Raw genomic sequence first — 20,116 nt, forward strand, 5'->3', positions numbered from 1 at the left:
AGCACATGAAAAAGTGTTCTAAATATCTCATAATTAGAGAAATGCAAATAAAAATAACTCTGAGGTACCACCCAGCAAATTGGCTAATATGACACAGTGAAGGAAAATAATAAATAAAAATAATAAATATTGGAGGGGTTATAGCAAAATTGGGACACTAATCCATTACTGATGGAGTTATGAACTGATTTAACTTGTTCTGGAAGCCAATTTGGAACTATGTCCAAAGGACTTTAAAAAAATACAAGCCCTTTGATCCAGCCATACCACTTCTGGGTTTGTACCCCAAAGAGATAACATGGAAAAATACGTGTACAAAAATATTAATACCTATACTCTTTGTAATAGCAAAAAACTGGGAAATGAGAGTGTGTCCATTGATTTGGGAATGGCTGAACAAATTGTGGTATCTGATGGTGATGAGATACTATTTTACTAAAAGGAATAATGAACTGGAAGAATTCCATGTGAACTGGAAAGACCTCCAGTAATTGATGCAGAGTGAAAGGAGCAGAACCAGAAGAATGTTGTACATAGTGACTGATACACTGGGGTACAATTGATGTAATGGACTTCTCTACTAGCAGCAATGCAATGATCTAGGACTATTCTGAGGGACTTATGAGAAAGAATGCTATTTATAGCCAGAGAAAGAACTGAAAACATATGATTGATCACATGGTTCAATGGGTATATGATTAGGGATGTTGACTTTAAATGATCACTATTAAATGATAATATTAATAATATGGAAATAGATTTTGAACAATGATACATGTAAAACCCAGTTGAATTGCTCAATGGCTCCAGGAGGGGAAAGGGAGAAGGGGAGAGAAAAAACATGAATCATGTAACCATGGAAAAAATATTCTAATTTAATTAAATAAGTTTTAAAATTTTTTAAATTAAAAAATACAGGACTGTATAAAACTTAAAAAAAATACCAGCATCCATTATCATCTATATCTTATCCTTTGACCAGACAAATTCAAATTGAAATGGATGAAATTCAGGCTAAAACAGAAGGAGACTACTGCTTTGTGGCAACCTAGGCTCCTGAGATTTGATATAGCAAGCCTCTGGCCCAGGAATAGAGGACAATAATACCTAGCCTTAACCCTAAACATTTTATTCATCTGCCTTCTTTGGCAGTGAAGCTCCTCCCATTTATTGATATTATCTATGGAGTCATCACCAATAGTTAGCAAACTCACCCTTTTTTATTTTCTCAATCCCACTGATACTGAATTTCCTACTGCTCAAGATCAACCTCTTTCTCATCTTCATCCATCACAACTCCACCACCCCAATGTAAGATTCCAGTTCTGCTTACTTCTTCTAATTAGCCTGTTAGACCCCCTTATCTAAAATCAATAAACTTCCATTCATTTTGGACTTTCTGCCTTTTGGTATCTACTAAAACCCAAATCCCATTGCATCACTAGTTAGCCTTTCTAGTACTGCTTGTACCTTCCCAAAGTAGGAGTCAGAATATTTCTTGCCCCCACCCCCCACTCCATAACTGCATCCAGATCTACTTTCTACTGATATTATTCAGCAACAACCTCTTCCTAAGGTTCACTCTATCTAAAATTATTGCCCAATTCAGATCCTGGTGGCCAGTGTCTACTCCTCCATATGATATTCTTCCTCCTTTCTCGGTGGGTTCAATGCCTGGCTCACAGTCTTCCTCTTCATCCCAATTCCTGTCCTCATCCTAAGGAATGTCAATGTACATGGTGACTATACCCTCAAGAAACCTCACCTACTTCTAACATCAATGTAAATCCAGTGAAATACTTCTTTGCTCTACCTTAGACACATGTAGGAATGATCACCTGTACTCCCTAAGTACGTGTACTTTCCATCTTCCATAGTGTTCCACTTCTATCATTCCATCTCTATGCCTTACTGCTCCTAATCTTATTCTTCATCCTCTTAGTTATTATCCACTCCTTAGTTGTTTTTTTTCCTTCATGGTATAACCTTTGCTCTGGCTGCATTCTCGTTTCCCTTGTTAATCCTTAGTGAATCAGTTCAACTCTACAGTATCTACTATTCCTGAATTCTTACACCCCTTTCTTTTTTGATGTTCACATCTTGCTAAACTCCAGCTTGGCTTATTTCTATCCCCTTCTTCCTCTACCTCTGTTCATATACATGAATAAGAAGTTATACAAATATGCTCAAGGGATCTACAAGAATTTATCTAATATTAAATTTGTCCCTAATTACAGTAAGCCAACCATTTTATTCTACCCTGAGTCTCTATCTCACTTCCCAAAGGGGTTGTTTCATATCTTCCATCCTCAGATTCTCAAAGTATTATCTCCTCAGCTGAGGACCTTGACTCATACTTTACCAACAACAGAAAATTAAGTTCCTTTGTATTTTTCTCTCCTCCCCTTCTCCTTACCTCACATGCCTTTTACTTCATTTCCCACTTCCTTGTCATTTCTTTATTTCAATCTATGATAAAGAGGTGGCCTTCCTTACCAAGGCCACTTCCTTTACATGCACATTTGATCTCATTCAGTCCCATCCTTCTCCAGAAAACGGATCCATTATTATACCACCTCCTACCCAAAAGCTTCTCCCAATCTACCACAATCATTAATTCGTACAAACACACCTAAGTTTCCCTCATCCAAGCAAAAGAAAATAAATTATTTTGCTATCCAGGTTAGCAAAAATCCCATATCTATTCTCCTTTTCTTATCCTTTAGAGTTGTCTATACTGCCTCTTTCTCCTTACCTCTCATTTCATATCCCTCTGTAATCTTAGGGGCTGATCTCATCATTCACCTGACACTCTCCAGTTATCAATGATCTCCTATTTGCCAATCTTCCTTCTTCCTTCTTGCCTTTTCTCCAGTATTTGATATTGTCAATTAGCTTTGTCTTATCATCTCTACTTTTCTTATCATCTAGTCTTATCATCTTTAAGTTTTCTAGCATGAAACTGCTTTTTCATGGTTTTCCTCTTATTTGTCCCACTGTTTCTTCTCAATCTCTTTTTCACTAGATCTTCATCTTTATTTTATCCCCTAACCACAGGGATCCTCTAAAACTTTTCCCTGGTTCATATTCTTTTTTCTCTATATTCTCTTACTTGGAGCCCTCATCATCTCTTATGGGTTTAATTATTATCTCAATGCTGATGACTGCCAAATTCATATACAGGAATTATAGCACAAACTGTGTGAGCTACATGAATCCGGAGATGTAGTACAAGCCGGACCACTAGACTTCTCACTTCATGACCTGAACCCAGGAGACTACGTGAATATAAAGAACTTCCAGTGTACAAGAGAGACTCAGTCTTCCTGGGAAGGACCATTCCAAATATTGTTAATTACTCCAACATCTATAAAGATTGGAGAAAAGGACTCTTGGATTCATTGCTCACATGTAAAGAGAGCATCTTCTATTGAGACTGATTGACTGTATCCAATACATGCATTGGAGATAACTACCCATTGACAAGTGGAACTGTTTTGTTTTGTTTTTTAACACATTGAATTCCTGAATTTGTTCCCCCCCTTTATCTTTTTACTTATTTTATTATTTTTTATTAAAATATTTATTTTTCCCTTTTCTTATTTCTATGTACTCAAGGTACATACAATCAATATTAATTTTATTCCACAATATTAGTTTAAATATATACTTGCTATATTATTAATACATATCCAAACAGCTTTAGACTCTGGGAACCTGCCATTTATTGATAATTGTTATAGGACTGTGATTAATGTTTGTGTCTGATTCTAGGAATGGGATCAAAAAAGGAGCACTGGGATAACCTGGATAATGCCAAAAGAGCTCACAGGTCTAAAAATCAAAACCCAATCCAGGTAGGATTGATGCACTTCTAAGCCAATACTAAGGACTTGAACCTAGTATGAGACTCAGGGTTTCGACACTTGACTTATGTTAAGATGTAAGCCTTCCTTGTATACACACTCTTTGTGAAAATACCTACAGACAAGTACCATAGGTTGGCTATCATCCTGGCTCCCTCCATCCCTGAGAATGAAGGTAAAATCAGACGAGGGAATGACACTTCCCTATAAAAATAAGAATCTGCTCCTTTTTTCTCTCCTATAGTATGGCAATTTCCTGTAGCCTTGGCTACAAATGGGTAAGTGAAATTTACTGCATTCTGTCCTACAGACTTGTGGGATTAGAAATTACTTAACTGGACCCTAATACAGGGGCCTGTGAGAATATTTATTCTTGCTTTCTCAAAATTTTGTATACATAGATTTTTGATATTTTGATACTGATTTTGAATTCTTTTTTAATATAAATATATATAAAGGGTTTATATATTTTTCCCTTAATTTTTCCCTTTTTTTCTTTTGTTTTTTTGATTTTGTTTTCATTTTTGGTTTTGTTTTCCTTTTGAATTAACTCACACCCACACCCACAACTAAACCTTGCATCCTCAGCTGGACTTGGTGTTTTTTTCAATACTTTCTTCAGGGGGGATTGTATTTTCATAAAATCCAAGATTTAAATTTTGACCGAAATAGGTCTTCAGAGAAGAAGCTTGCTAACTAACTGAATCCAGAGAACGAACTGTTTGCAGAAAGATACCTAAAACTCTTTCACTACAGGAAGATCCTGAATGAACCTTGGGGTGAGGTTGATTGAATATTTTTCTGAATATACACTCTTATGCCAAAGGGGACTGCCCCCTAATTGGCTTTTGTCAATGTGCCCAGCAAAACATTGGTTTTGTTATCTCTCTCTCTCTCTCCTTTTTCCTCTAATCTACAACTATTGTAGTTTTCCTCTTAGAGGGTAAAATTTTGTATATACTTGCAGTTAGAATTTTTCGGGGTGTAGGATGCTTATGTTTAGTGATCAATTGGGGAGACTAGTCCCCCAATCATCATCAGGGGGGATTGTGATTTTTAAAATCTCCATCTTGCTTGGTCTAGCACCCAAAATTGTGCACACCCACACTACACGGGCATGTGCTAGTCAATGACAAATCAGAAATAACTAACTGCCCACCTGGGCTGTCCTAAGCCAAGCTCGAGCCACCATTGGCACTTGTGAGGCAGAGGAAGTGACATAGAGAACAGCCTCTGGAGTTTGCTCACTTCCTGGGGACAGAGCAAGGCACCAGTTAGTGCTAAGAACTTGAGCAGAGAGGAGGCCCACAGAGAGCTTTCCTTCAGATCGGTCCACCATAAATTAATATTATATCAATCTTCAAAATGAATTCACTATAACAATACTCAACCCTAATTTCTCTCTTGTGCAATACATCTCCAATTGTTTTCATACATTCCATTGAATGTCCTAAAAGTACCTTAAATTCAGCATATTCAGTATATGCAAAACAGATCTCAGTATACACACCTACTCACACATACATCCTTTTTTTGAACCTCTCTTTTTCTGTTAAAGGTACCACTTAATTTACAATCTACTAAGGCCTCAAATTTGGTGTCATCTTTGATTCTTAACTTTCTCTAACCTTTTATATCCAATCAATAGCCTAATTTGTTTTTTCCCCTATCTCCACAACATTGATATCCTCTTTTTTCTCTCACACATCTAGCACTCAAGTTCAGGTTATCATGTCTTACCTGGATGATTTCAATTGCCTCCTGCTTGGTCTCCCTCCCTCAGGTACTCTCCTACTCCAAACTATCTTCCACATAGCTGCTGAAGAAATTCTTCTAAAATGAAGGTCTGACTATATTACTCTACTACTTCTACCAGCTTCACTAGTTCTCTCTTACCTCTGTGATCAAATATAAACTTCTCTTATTGGAGAATTGGAATATTCTTATTGGAATATTTAATATTCTCCACTACTTGGCTATTTCTCACATTTCCAGTTTATTTGTACTCTATATTCTCTATGATTTAGCATCACTGACCTACTTGCTATTCCTCATATAATGCTATGCCCCATGCTGGAAACTTTACACTGACTATTTCCTGCTCTTGCAGTACTTTCCTGCCATATTTTAACCTCTCCAAAGCATTGGGTTCCTTTTCAATCATCATTTTCTGCATGATAACTCTCCCATCCCTCCTACTTGCTTTGCACTTGCACTACAAAATTACCTCATTTTTTATTTCTTTATGTTTCCATGTATACCTATATAAGTAAATGCTATTTGTATCACTAGAATGTAAACTCCTCCACAACAAGAACTGTTTGATTTTTGCCTTTGTATTCTGTAAGCACTTAATGGTTTTTTAATATGCTAATTGTTCATTTGAAATTCTTTAATTCTGATGTAGTTTTTGTTTGCCTTTTGGTGTGCAGTAGATGATGGGATACATTTGCTAGAAGATAATTTCAGCATTTTAAAAGAACTGCAAGTAGAAGACAACAATATTATCCCACACCTTTCCTTCCTTCCTTCCTTCCTTCCTTCCTTCCTTCCTTCCTTCCTTCCTTCCTCCCCTCAATTTCTTCACCTTTCTTTTTTTACAATTATATTTACCTCCACATTTCATAGAACTTCAACATCACATACATGTGCAAATCAAATTATTTTTCAAGATGAAAAAGTAACCATTGGATTCCCCAAAACGTTGTTTTACTGCCTTTAAGAAAATAAAACAGGTCAAGGTTTGAGTGACTGATACTTCCTGTAAAGATATGTTATGTTGACCAGACCTGTAACCTACTATGGCTAACCCTAGGCAAGTGACAAGTTTCCCTGGGCAGTTTTTTCTCATCTGTAAAACGGAAGACTAGACAATCTTGATGGACTTGTTATCTATAAAAATCTAAATGTATAAATATAAATATTAGCCTAAGTATAAATATTCTATTTAGAAATTGTAACAGTAGGTATGTAAAATGCAACCCAAATAAATACCAATAATACATTTATTATCAAGATCCCTTGTTTATCAATCCCTTTTGATTTCCATTTTTGCCATTTTGAAGTTTTAAAAAAACCAAATCCATCTGTACAAAAAAGAATGGTCAAAGAGGTAAGGGTTAGGAGGAGTGAATACCAAATTAAATGATAGCTCATGCTTATACATCACTTTTAAATTTCTGCAAAGCATGTTGTATACATAATCTTATTTTATCCTCACAACAATCCTCTGGTAGTTATTATCTCCATTGCATTTAAGGAAATGGAGGCTCAGAGAGCTGAATCAGTTAAATAGCATTACTTTGTGTGTATTTCATTTTATTAAGTGTATTACTTTTTAATATTCTTAGGTAATACATGTGGTCAGGTTGGTGGAAACATTTTTCTATCATCTCTGAGTTTAATTATCCACATTGAAAGTGTTCCTGCATTCATACCACCTTGAATAATTAACCACATCATGTGAAGTATTTTGAGTGATATGACTGGCTCCTTGGACTTTCTCTTTTGAGACATCCCCCTTCCCCAAACTGGATGCATCCAATAGGCACCAGTCAAGCCAAAACTTTTAAGTACCCAATATTTGTTTCAGGAAAAAAGCTCAGAAACATACTAAGTTTTACCAGTTGCTGGAAAACAGTGGCGTCCCCCTGTCACTCTCAAGTGTCTGGAATGAGCTGCTCTGTGTGTGTGTGTGCTTTCGTATTCGTTTGAGGAGGGGTGCACTGGAAGAAGTGGGCGGTCTGGCTGAGCAGAGCACCATAGGTGAAGCTGGAGGGGAGGATTGGAGGTCGTGTTTCCTCCCAGCCTCTTCCCATTGGGGCCGAGACTCCTCGTGTTCGGATTGCGCCTCCAGGTCACAAGCTCAACTACTCTTCGCACAGCTCCTTCTCCGCCGCCCACTCCGGTGCCAGGATGCACCTAGGGAGGAGCTCCCGGAGGCAGCAGCGGGCCAGGACGATGCCTCGGGAGTGACTGCCGAGGGCTCCAGCCCCGGCCCCTACCCCTGCCCCCGTCCCCGCCCCTCGGGTCCTCCTTCTAGACTGAGGCTCGCCCGATCTCCGGGCGCGTAGTGCCCACAGGCTGCGGCGGGGGCTGGATGCGGGCAGTCTCTGAGCTTGCGGCTTACCGCCCGAGTCCCACCCGCGGCGGAGGTGGAGGCGGAGCAAGGGTAACCGGGCAGAGGCAGCCCGGGAGAGGCGGACACGGCGGCGTGGGCCGGGCCGCTGAGGGCCGCCCGGGCTCTCTCGTCTTTGCACTCCGGCCCCAGGAGACGCGCTGCAAGTGGGGGGCCCCGGCCGCTGACGCTGCCCTTACTCTCGGTAGAGGAGGCGGCTAGCTCCGTGCTGCCCAGCCCCAGAGGGACCCGGAAGCAGAAGCGGGGCCAGAGAAGCCTCAGCAAGCGGTGGCCCCCAGCTGCCCGCCCGGGCCGGGTGCGGGGCCGGGCGGCTGGATGGGCAGCGGCGGCGCACGCAGCTGTCGGCTATGGGCGAGGAGCAGAGCACAGTAAATGCGGACGGTCCTGCTGAGGGGCGATCCCTGGGCAGCGGCGAAGGCGTAGGGAAGGAGCAGCCGGGACCGCGGCAGCCACAGGGGGACAGCAGCGGGGCAGCCGGGCCCCGAGCCCCCTCCCCGGACCCAGGCGGCGGCGGCGGCGGCAGCAGAGGCAGAGCTTCCCCCGAGCATGGAAAGAGGGGGAGTAAAGCGCGCGGGCAGCCCACAGCAGCGGGATCCACGGGACCACTCGATCCCCGAACTTTGCAGCAACAGCAGCAGAAGCAGGAGGAAGAACAGTCGAGGGGAGAATGGGACAGGTCTTCGGAGCCCGAGCTAGGAGAGAGGGCCAGTACCCCCGACGGACTGGTCTTGGAAGTGCTTGGCCGGCGCCGCCACCCGCCAGCCAAAAGGCACATCTATTGCACCGTGTACTGCGTGGAAAACGACCTGCCCGAGGCCCCGACCCAAGAGGAGCCTTCGCCCCCCAACATTCTGGCCTGCCGGGTGCCTCTCGCGGTCTCTTCCTCCACCACCTCTTCTACCACCTCGGCGACGTCCTCCCCTAGTCCCGGCTTGACGCCCACCTCAGACCCTTTGGCCTTTGACGGCGGCGGCGGAGGCAGCAGCGTGGAACTCGACCTGTACCTGACTCCCGAGCCTTTTTCCGTGGCCAGCCTAATTGGAGCGCCGCCCTACCCAGGCCTGGGAGGACTGGGGGACCCTTATAGCCCCCTTCTCGTGTTGAGCTGTCGGGTATGCCTGGAGGATAAAGCTATCAAGCCCCTGACCTGCTGTAAGAAGGCAGTATGTGAGGAGTGTCTGAAGCGCTACCTGAGCTCCCAGGTAACCCCTCAAAATCCGGCCCCCATTCTTGCCTCTTCTATCCTCCAAAATATGTCGGAGTGTCAGTCTCTGTCTCTTCCACACACACACCCCCTCCCCCCCGGCCATGACTCCTTTTCAATTCTCATATCTTAGCCCTTTAATGTATTTTGGCTTGGCCTTTCTGCTTGATGGTTAATTGACTTTAACCTACACTTCAGGTTGTGATGGCAATCTTAAGAAACAAGAATAAAATGAATGGTCTCTCAGTTTCTTTTAAGGCAAAGGCAGTAATGTTTCAGGTCAATGATAACTAGTCATAACCGAACACATCTCATTTAATGCCATTTATAACTTACTGGCCGGTTACATTTTGTCCCCATTTAGAATTATGTACGAAGGTCTGCTTAATTTTTATTTTCCAATTTTCAAAGTAAAGTAGACACAGTGTTTCACTAATAGCCCCAAGCAAAATCCTTAAGAAACATACCAAAGGAGTCCTGGGGAACCTTTCCACATTCTGTATTCTGCTTTTGAAGTTTAATGTTAGAAAGTTGTTTCATGTAACTAATAACTTTCCTCACATTAATTAATATATGTACTTACAAATTAAATTTGCAACTCCTTTGCAGAGACAATTTGCCCATTCATACACAATTACTTGTGAATAAAATGTGGAAACCCTTTTATGGTCACATGGCAACATTACACATATACTGTGTCCAATTGAAAACACAGAGGAAATTTTAGGTAGGCAGAATGGAATGTTAGCCAAATAATAACTTGGCCAGCACTTGAGGAACCAAACTAGTACAAAGGATTTTGATTTATCTTTATGCTATATTCAGAATTGGTATTGCAGTAGTAATGTCTGCTAGTTATCTTTGTGAGGTTTTATTAACTGGTTTGGAATGTATGCTTTTTGTTGGTAGAGTAGAACAATCAGTGTTGATCACTTACAGTACAGTTTCACTAGGAGTAATGCCTAGAAGTATCATAGCACCATGGGTGTTCATTATGCAAAAATAATTGAATACAGTCCTGAATTATACATTTCATTAAAAATGGAATTTCCTGGAAAATTACAAATTGAAAATGTAGCCTGAAATTTTTACTGAAGGTAAAAAATTAATTTGTTTCTTTTAATAATAGGAATTAAAGCATACTAATATGTATGCCTGTATTTGCTTTCTCTCTTTATTAATAAATTGAGATTATTAAATCTAATCAACACTTTCCAGATCTTTTTTCCATCCCAGTTATTTTCATTTTACAAAACTGGCATTTTATTTTTGGGGTATGCAAAAAACAAGATCATAGAATTATAAAGAGTTGGAAGGACCTCAAAGGCCATCTAATCTAACCCCCCTCATTTTACAGATGAGGAACTGAAGACCAGGAGGTTCTTTTCTGATGATTAAATAAGATCTCTGAGCAACCAGAAATTATATGATTAGATATCGATGTTGATGGAAATTTAATACTGGTTCAAAAGAAGGTATTTGATTTACCTATTCTTGCCCTAAGGACAGTTTTCCTACCATATAGGCATAGGCAGAACAAGTCATTGAAACACATTAACAATTGTTTTTGGAAAACAAATTCTCCCATTTTTCCATCTTAGTATTATATTTACACTGAGCAGTATCATAGCCAAAGTAGCTCTCAGCTGAGTGACAACACTCAGCCACCAATCTCTTGCTATAGTATGGTGTGTATTTACTGTCTACACCTTGACCATTTCTTTCAGTACTTAGAACTCTCAGTTCAACAAACATTTATTAAACAACTAACATACACAGTGGTAGCAACTGGAGGAGATGCTAATTCTAGTACCTACTTTCATGAAACTTATCAGTTTTTGCATCTTATGAGGCCTTACATTGCATCTGAACTTCTGAGATGAAGCAAGATTATAGCCTGAATTTGTAGGTCTTTAGCAATCTGTAAAATATAAAAGATTTTGAATTAGTCATCATTAGTCATTTTACTCCTCATTTCCTTTGTGAATTTCCTTTGGCCAGATGCCCAATATATTATTTAAGAGAGTTTTTAGTAGAAGGAAAATATTACAGAGTACCTGTTAAACATTTTATGAAAACTTTAGGAAAAAAAAATATATATATCCTGGTTAGATCAATGCTATCTTTCCTGAGGGAGATAGCAACTTCTTTGAAAGGCAACCTACAAATTCAGAAGAAATGAGCTTGCATTTTGTGACTTCCCTTAGTTCCAAAGGCTCATTCTGTGGTGAATGACTGGAGGCTGGTTTTGATCAACATTCCAACTCTTTAACAGTGGCAATTTAGACTATGCTTCAATATCATGACATCATGATTTAAAATGTAATATAATTTTTTTTCAAAACACAATTGTTATTGCCCTAGGTAACTCTGTGTAGCACTGTGCCAGAAAAACCATCCCTGGAGAGAGAATGCAGATAGAGACTTTAGAGAGAAATTGCTTGGCAGTATAATTGGAACAGCCAATTCTTGAATGCATTTTGAGAAGGTGAACTGAGGAGACTGTAAGTCAGTTGTTTGTATTTTAGTAGATATTATTTTGTGAAACAAGGAACCTGACTCAGCCACAGAAGGATTGTTATACTAAAACTGGTTCAAATATACTTCTTTATAAAAATTATTAATGATGATGCCTTCATCCATGCATATGGTTGTTTGGAAATGACATCAGTAAAGAGGGGCTTATAGTCTCCAAGATCTTTTTTTGTGATTTCACTTTTAAGTTGTAGAATTCTTCTAATTGGACAGCTTTTATTAAATTTAAGTAAGAATTACTGAGAGCAGTGATGGTGAACCTTTTAGAACCTTCTAGAGAGCAAATGCTGTGCCCACCCCAAGTTGCCTAGAGGCACCCCAGCCCCACACCCCTATCCTATATGGAGGAGGGTCTACTTTTCAGTGTGTTGTTGACCACCTTAGGCATCTCCCTTCAGGAAAAGCCAGGTGAGAGAGATTCTAGGACCAGCAAGACTTGTCACCATTCAGTTGAGGGGAGGAGAGTCAGTTTAAATAGGGTTCTAGAATAAGAGGAGCTTCCCTTTTTTAAAAACAAAATCATCCTGTGGGGGAGCTAATCCTGATCTGGATTCTGGTCAGGTCTGGGCTTATAAGAATTGCTTTACCACTGATTCTGGTCTGGCTGCAGTCCCCCTGGCCTGAGGTCTTCTAGGTGAGGGCAGCATTGCTAGGGGGCCTCATGCTCCCCCCAGTCTTGGAGTTTCTTTCCCTTTAGCAAGCCTGCACCTGTGCACTCAATAAAACTCTGATGAAGGTGGGAGTTGTTGCAGTCAGGTCTTGATGGCCCCACAGAAGGTGTGGGGATCTTGGCATAGGAGCCCTCCTTGGGACTCAGAGTAGGCTCCTCATAAGGAGGTTTAGATCTTGAAAGCAAAGGAGGAGTCCCAGGGAGGGGACAGGGGAGGCTGGGAAGTCAGATGGGGACAGGGCATGTACCCACAGAGAGGTAGGTCTCTGCATGCCATATTTTACACACATGACATAGGTTTGCCATCTTGAACTTAGGTTGAAAAATCTTTTCCTTATTTACATGCTCATTATAGCTAAAACTAGCTTGTTCAGATTTCAAAACTTTTCTCAGTTTTTTTTTTTTGCATTGCTAGTATATCATTGTGGTTTGGTGGTGAACATGGGTTCTCCAAATTTATGACAAAGCTGAAGTTCTGACATGTCCAACTAACCCACAGTATGAGCCTGATTATGTCTGTCAGTTTATAATGAGTCTAACTAAGGTCAGAGATAGTCATAATCCGAAATTTGGACATAGAGGGATCAATTTTATTTATTTTTTGTTACAGGAACTCATTAAGACAACTTCTTTTGTGGGGAAGGAATGTCCACATTGAAAGAATGAGAGACTTTTTAGTTATGGTAATTGACAAAAGTCCAAATGAAGGAATATTGCTTCAAAGATGTACCAAATCACCTTGTTTGGATAAGGACATAGGGAAATTCTGTGACATGGTTTAGAGTTTGAATTATAAATATTAACTTTAAGATTGAACTATTAACTATTTGGGTAAAGAAGGAAGAGAATTAGAAATGCTGAAAAAGCTTTTAAAAGCTGGCCTTTAGCAGCTGCTAGTCTTTTACCTTTCAGTTGAGGAGTCCCCTGGATTGGCAGATGGCTGTGAATTATAACATACACCTGTGTAGCAAGTACAAGCAATACACAGCATATTTCTTAAACATATTGTAAACAAAAATAGCTGCTGAATAGTGATGTCTAAAAATGACTACTAGGGGGACACCCTAGTATCAATAACCTAGAGATGAAAGATTGGGTATCCTATTACTCATCCCTAGGTCATCCAATGCCACTTGAATAAAAATGTAATTTAAGACATATTGTCTTTTAAGTTTTATGGCAACGAGAATATTTATAGATACTATTATGTCAATACAGACTTTAAAAGCTATCTCATTCATACATAACATACTCAAGTCAATTCATCTACCTCACATGAGGTGCAGCTTTGATATCCTTGAAATAGTGAAAAATAAAACCAATTCTTATCCTTTGTAAAATAAAAATTAATACGATGATCGCAAGATCATAATTGAGTTTTTGAGATATTTTGCACTAATTTTTGAGTTATATCTTTTGCCTTCCTTTCTCTTTCATATTCACATTTGTGCTCTTTCTTACTCACTATTATCTACTGACCTCATTTTCTTTCTCATCCTTTCCCCCCCACTCCAACTCATCCTTTGTTTCTTTCTTTTTTCCTTTTTTCCCCTTTGTGAATTTAATAGACTTAGCTTTTTTAGGAGGTAGATAGTGATTTTGATTTCTGTAAGGTGTGTTCTTATTCTCTGCTGAAACTTTACCCAAGATAAGCAAGCATTATGTGGAGAGCCTGCTCATGCTTTTCATGTCCCATCAGCTATCTGGAATTGTAAACTGATCCAGACAGGGTGCTGTACCTTTATATGGTAGCACATTGGACAGAATGATTGACTTGGAGCTCAGAGAGACCTGAGTTTATATCCAGCCCCAGATCCAGCTCTGTGATCATATAACCTCTATCTGCCACAATGTACTCATCTCTAAAATGGGAATAACAATAGCACCTGGGGTTGTTGTGACATCCCAAAGTTATTGTGAATTTAAATGAGATGATATTTCTAAGACTCTTTGCAAACCTAAAAGCATTGTATAAATTCCTATTTCATATGCATCTCTGACAATAATGTTTGAAAATGTGTAAAATAAAATGCAAAAGATTACAAAGGAAACCAATTTTAAAAAAAGTTCATAGACCCCAAATTAAGAGAAGAAAAAATCTTACAGTTTACTCTCACTTTAATTTGTTCTTATTTGACCAACTGTTCTTTCTTAACTAGGTTTAGGAATGGAGTAAGAGAACTGGCTTAAGGATATGCTTTACTCCTTGTTATTTTATTCTCTTACTCTAAATAGAAATAATAATTTTATAGTTTGAAAGGATTTTAAGGTGTGTCTACTTCATGGATCTCCTACTTAGGGAGTTGAGAATCCCTTTGTTTACATGAATATGTAATTAGACTTGGAATCCACTATCACAGACCCATAATCTCAACAAGCCTTCACCCTACCCCAGGATCTCAGCTAGACAGAGATTTCTTTCTCCTTTTGAAGCAAATTGTTTCTTGGAGCTTTTGTCATTTAGGGAACACCAGTAATCATTGTATCAGATATGTTTGGATCATTTTTTTGTTGGAGGCAAAATTATAAAACATACACACATACATTCTATAGCAGCTGTTAGAGTACTTGATATGAGAGGTCTTTACTGCTTACATCTTTTGCCTCCTTCCATTTGGCTTCAAAAATGTGATCAATATTTATGCTCACAGTCTGCATGTTTTTATTGCTATTTTGACTACATTGTTGCTACTTTCAACAACATGGCTAGTTTCCTCCACTTAGTTGTTTCTGCATTTTTTTTAGTTGCTTTTGTCATCTTTGGAATACTTTTTAAAAACTGAGCAGGAAAACATTTATAAATTTTGTTTCTGCAAGATCAGATCCTGAAATCTATCAAAAGTTAGTTGTGGAAGGAAGCTGAGATCATCTAGCCCAATGTTTAGTCCATTTTATATGTGAAAGAAGAGGTCCAGTGATTTGTCCACATCTAGCATGGGTTGAAAACTAAGCAGGTTTTTTTGACCCCAAATCCAGTGCTCATTCTGCTGTATCCTACTGATTCTCCTTAGTAGCAACTAGAAATATATTGAGTTAAAATTTATGATACTGAATGCTAACAGTTTGTTTTACCAAAATTCACTAAATAGGTTGCATAAAGGCTGTGATTGTTTAGTCATTTTTCAGTTGTGATGTCTCTTTGTGACTGCATTCCAGGTTTTCTTGGCAAAGATATTGGAGTAGTTTGCCATTTTTTTTTCCTCCAGATCATTTTACCCATGAGGAACTGAGACAAATAGTATTACATGACTTGCCCATGGTCACACAACTGGTAAGTGTCTGAGGCCAGATTTGAATTTAGGAAGATGCATCTTCTTACTTCCAGACCTGGCATTTATCCACTAAGCCATCTAGCTGCCTCTCTTTATGCCCTGTATAGAGTCCATGTTAAGCAATAAATGTATTGAAATTAAATTTCTTATATGGACACATAGGAAATATTTCTTATGCAACCTTTTGAAGTTATGAAATATTTATTTTCTGTCATGTTCATACTCTTAAGACAACATATAATATGACTGTCAGTATTTATTGAGTAACTGTACTATTTTTTGTTATGTATGAAGTGCTGTGATAGACACTGTTAAAAGACCTGAAGAAGTGTAAGACTTAAGCTCCCTTAGGCCTGGGACCATCTAGCTGGAACAATATAGAACATGTACAAATAGAAATATAATCAATAGTTGGGAAAATAAAACAACAATAAACAGTTGCCAAATAAATTAGTTAAAAAGAGAATTTACTATAGGCTGAAGCAGTCATTGAGATAGGTACTATTTTAAAATGTGGCAATTTCCATTTGTTCTGTATTAATTTATCTGTAGCATTTTGTTTTAAAGAACTTGTTTTTCTTCTAATTCCCTGAAAGATTTGAAGGGGGCAAGTTTATTTTGGATCATTCAGAAAAAATGAGGTGATTTGATAGATATTGAAAAATTTTAATTATTCTTGCTTTTTATTGTCATCATTAGTACTCAGGTTAATTGTTTTCTTCCAGTACAACTGAATAACTCTTCTTGAATCAAGTTTTATCTTTTAAAAATGAAAATTCAGGAACCATTAAGAACTGCATATTTTAAAATAACTCTTGACTTTCAGGAAATTGGCCCCTAAAACAATGGTAATAGTATTAATAAAACATGGGATAAGAGGCCCTTTCCTTTGCGTATTTGAGCTGTATCTTTTAATTTTCCTTTCCATTTCTTATTTTCTGAGTTAACACTTGGACTGGAATTTAGAATACCTTTAAGGATTAACGCATCAGTCAACGACACTGCATTTTTTTATTTACAAAGGCCAAAAAATAGACAGTAGAATGAAAAGTTTTATTTCAAAGTAAAATTTTAATATTTCTCTGTCATTTGACATGCTTTGTCCTAGTTAGTGTAAGAAATAAAATATTACCTTTCTTAGTAACTTTTCTTCCCATTTAGACCAATGACCAGCTTAATCTTCCTGTTTCAACTCCATAGGATGAAACTGATCAAAGAAGGAGAGAAAATATTTCTTTGCCTCTTTTTTTTAATAGAGAAAATGGACATACCCCTTGTTTTCCACATAAACCCGGAGAAGACTTACTCATCACTCCCAGAAGTTTGGGGGACAGTGGTTTAGTCAGTCAGAGGAGCATTCTCAATGAATCTACACTGTCATGGATTAGGTTTCCCTCTGTTTGGTGGACATCTCAACCTTTTTATACCTTTTCAACCTGTGAGATTTTTTCCATGTCTTCTTATTGAGGATCTAACTAACATATTAGAGGTCTTTCTCCAAATTTATTAACAATTGGTGGTAACTATGTGCCTCTCTATTCCTGTTGCATCCACTAAAATGTTTATTCTCCTGAGATATTGGTTCTCCATAATTTATAGCCAGTAGACATCACTGGCAATACTGCCATTAAGCAGATGGAATCAAAAGATTTAGAGTTGGAAGAGAGCTTATAGATAATCTTATTAAAACCTCTCATATTACAGAGTAGGAAATTGCAACCCAGAGAAATTAAGTGACCTCCCCATGATAACATAGGTAGTAAATATCATCTTTCTCATCTCTCATTTGCCTGCACTATTTTGAGATTTATTTGACTTTTCCATCTTGCTTCAGGAACCTCATTATTGGAAGAAATTCATCCACCTGCAAGATCTCATCATTCTTTCCCCAGATGACAAATGGTCAAAGGATATGAACAGGCAGTTCTCAGATGAAGAAATTAAAACTATCTTTAGTCATATGAAAAACATTTCCAAATCACTATTGATTAGAGAAATGCAAATTAAAATGACTCTGAGATACCACTTCTTACCTATTACACTGAGTAGTATTAAAAAAAAAAGGAGATTATAAATGTTGGAGAAGGTGTAGAAAAATTGGGACATTAATACACTGTTAGTAAAGCTGTGAACAGTTACAACCATTCTGGAGAGCAATCTGGAACCATCCCCAAAGGGTCTGTGCATATCCTTTGACCCAGCAATAATTCTACCAGGTCTGTATTCCAAAGAGATGAAAGATAGGGGGAAACAAAAAGAGAAATAGCCTATGAGTACAAAAATATTTATAGCTGCTCTTTTCATAGTGGCAAAGAACTAGAAACTGAAGAGATTTCCATCAATTGGGGAATGGCTAAACAAGATGTGGCATATGATTGTCATGGAATATGATTATGCCCTAAGAAATGATGAACAAGACAATCACAAAAAACCTGGAAAAACATATGAAGTGATGCAAAGTGAAGTAAGCAGAACCAAAAGAAAGTTGCAGACAGTCATAACAATAATGTCTGATGATCAGCTGTGAATGACTTCATTATTATCAGCAGTGCAAGGATCCAGAAGAAACAGTTTGAATGCAGATTGAACCATAATATTCTTCACTTTATTTTCTTTGGATTTTTCTTTACTGTAGGTGATGGGTCTTCTTTCACAACAAATATGTATTGTATGATAACACATTAATAGCCTGTGTCATATTACCTGCAGTCTTGGGGAGGGGGATTCAGTGGGAGGGAGAGAGAACATGGATTTTAGTATGTCAAAAAATTATTATTAAAAATTACATTTACATGTAATCTAGGGGGAAAATATTAAAAATAGAAAATCCTCAGGGGAAAAATCCTATTAGTCACTCTCCATCTGTCTGATTGAAGGGTAGAGCCATGAACTCCAAAATCTACATTTAAGGATGGAGCTTGGCTCAAAATATCTCATTTCTCACCTGACTGTACTACTTTTGTTTTGTTGTTTTTTTAATTGTATATTTTACCATATTATACTTAGATAAAATTGATAATAATTCTTTTCTGACATTTTGCAATTCTTGTTCTCTCCCTCCCTTCTTCTTGAGACAACAGAAAATAAGGTATAAGTTACACAATGAGATATCATTCAATATGTATTTCCATGTTTGTCATGTTGTAAAAGAAGACCATATATTGCTTATAGTAGGAAAAAAAACTCATGAAGGAAATGAAGTAAAAAATGTCTTTTTGCTTCAATCTGCATTCAGATTCCATCAGTTCCTTCTATGATGGTGGATAGCTTTTTTCATCATGAGTCCCTTGTAGTTGTTCTGGAACCTTGCATTGCTGATAATAGTTAAATCATTCACAGTAGACTAGACTACTTTTGGATTTCTCCGACTTATCCACCATGGCTTTTGTTAGGTGTATTACTCCCATTCCCTTTAGCTCCTTTTATGTGTTGTCTTCTCATGTTAGATTTAGGCCCATGAGGACTATCTTTTCAGCACTTAATGCAGTGCCTGGCCCCATAGTAGATGCTTAATAAATATTTAATTTTGGGGGGATATTTGTATCCCCAACACTTATGTCTGGCTATTATTGACTGAACTAGGATTCAGATCATATCTTCTGACTCTATCTTCAGTCCTCTTTTGACTGTTCCACATCTTCTGTTATTTTGAGCAGAAAACAGTTTGATATTAATGAAGGTGCTCTAGTTACCCAAATCATCCAACCTGATCTTCTGTTCAGTTTGGGGCCCGGCTCATCTTCAGTATCTTGATAAGATTGATATAATTTGAACAATAGCAATGAGTTGTCCATCTGAATGCTTGTCATCATCTGGGTACTGTGTGTTCTTCGTCCTTTGGAGGTGTTCCTAGGGACTTCCAAGCTGATCATTAATGATATAGAGATTGACATGATAAAATAAGCTGAAAGAGGCTTAAAACCAGAAAGACCTGGGTTTTATCCTACCTGTGATAAGAACTTTCTGTATGGGCTCCGGCAAGTCATTTAATCTTTGAATGCTCTAGGCAACTCTAAAACTGTACTTTCTCTATTTTACCTAAGTATCTGGGTAGTAATAGAAAGTAGTGGACTTTTTTACTTTGTTATTTAACTTGGGTTCTCTATGTATTTAAAAAAATAAAAGCTCTCATTGGTATAGCATCTTGAAGTTTACAAGGTACTTTCCTCCTTAAAACCCTGTTATTTTAGGTTTTGAAAATAGTATTATTCACACTTCATAAAAGGTGAAACTAAGGCTCAGAGAGATTAAGCAATTTGCCCAGGGTCCCATGAATAATAAATAACATTCCCTGAGGATTAGAAGTCCCAGTCCTCTGATTCCAAGTATATGCTTCTCTACACTATACAGTATGTAGGTGATTTTTTTCAGTCTTTTAACCAAAATAATCCTAATTAGTACTTCGTGCTTCTGTACCATTATTCACTTTGG

The 20,116-nt window shown here is 38.3% G+C and overlaps 1 protein-coding gene across 1 annotated transcript in view; it reads left to right on the forward strand.

Annotated features, from left to right (window-relative positions):
• The first annotated feature begins 8,345 nt into the window (after window positions 1–8,345).
• The window catches only part of RNF217 (ring finger protein 217), a 169,612-nt gene continuing 157,841 nt past the window's right edge, over window positions 8,346–20,116 (forward strand). The window contains exon 1 of the mRNA XM_007484506.2: window positions 8,346–9,206. Within this exon, the coding sequence (XP_007484568.1) occupies window positions 8,352–9,206 (855 nt within the window). The 5' untranslated portion in view covers window positions 8,346–8,351. The remainder of the gene's footprint in view (window positions 9,207–20,116) is intronic.

The sequence above is a fragment of the Monodelphis domestica genome, chromosome 2 (assembly GCF_027887165.1).
Source record: "Monodelphis domestica isolate mMonDom1 chromosome 2, mMonDom1.pri, whole genome shotgun sequence".
NCBI lineage: Eukaryota > Metazoa > Chordata > Mammalia > Didelphimorphia > Didelphidae > Monodelphis > Monodelphis domestica.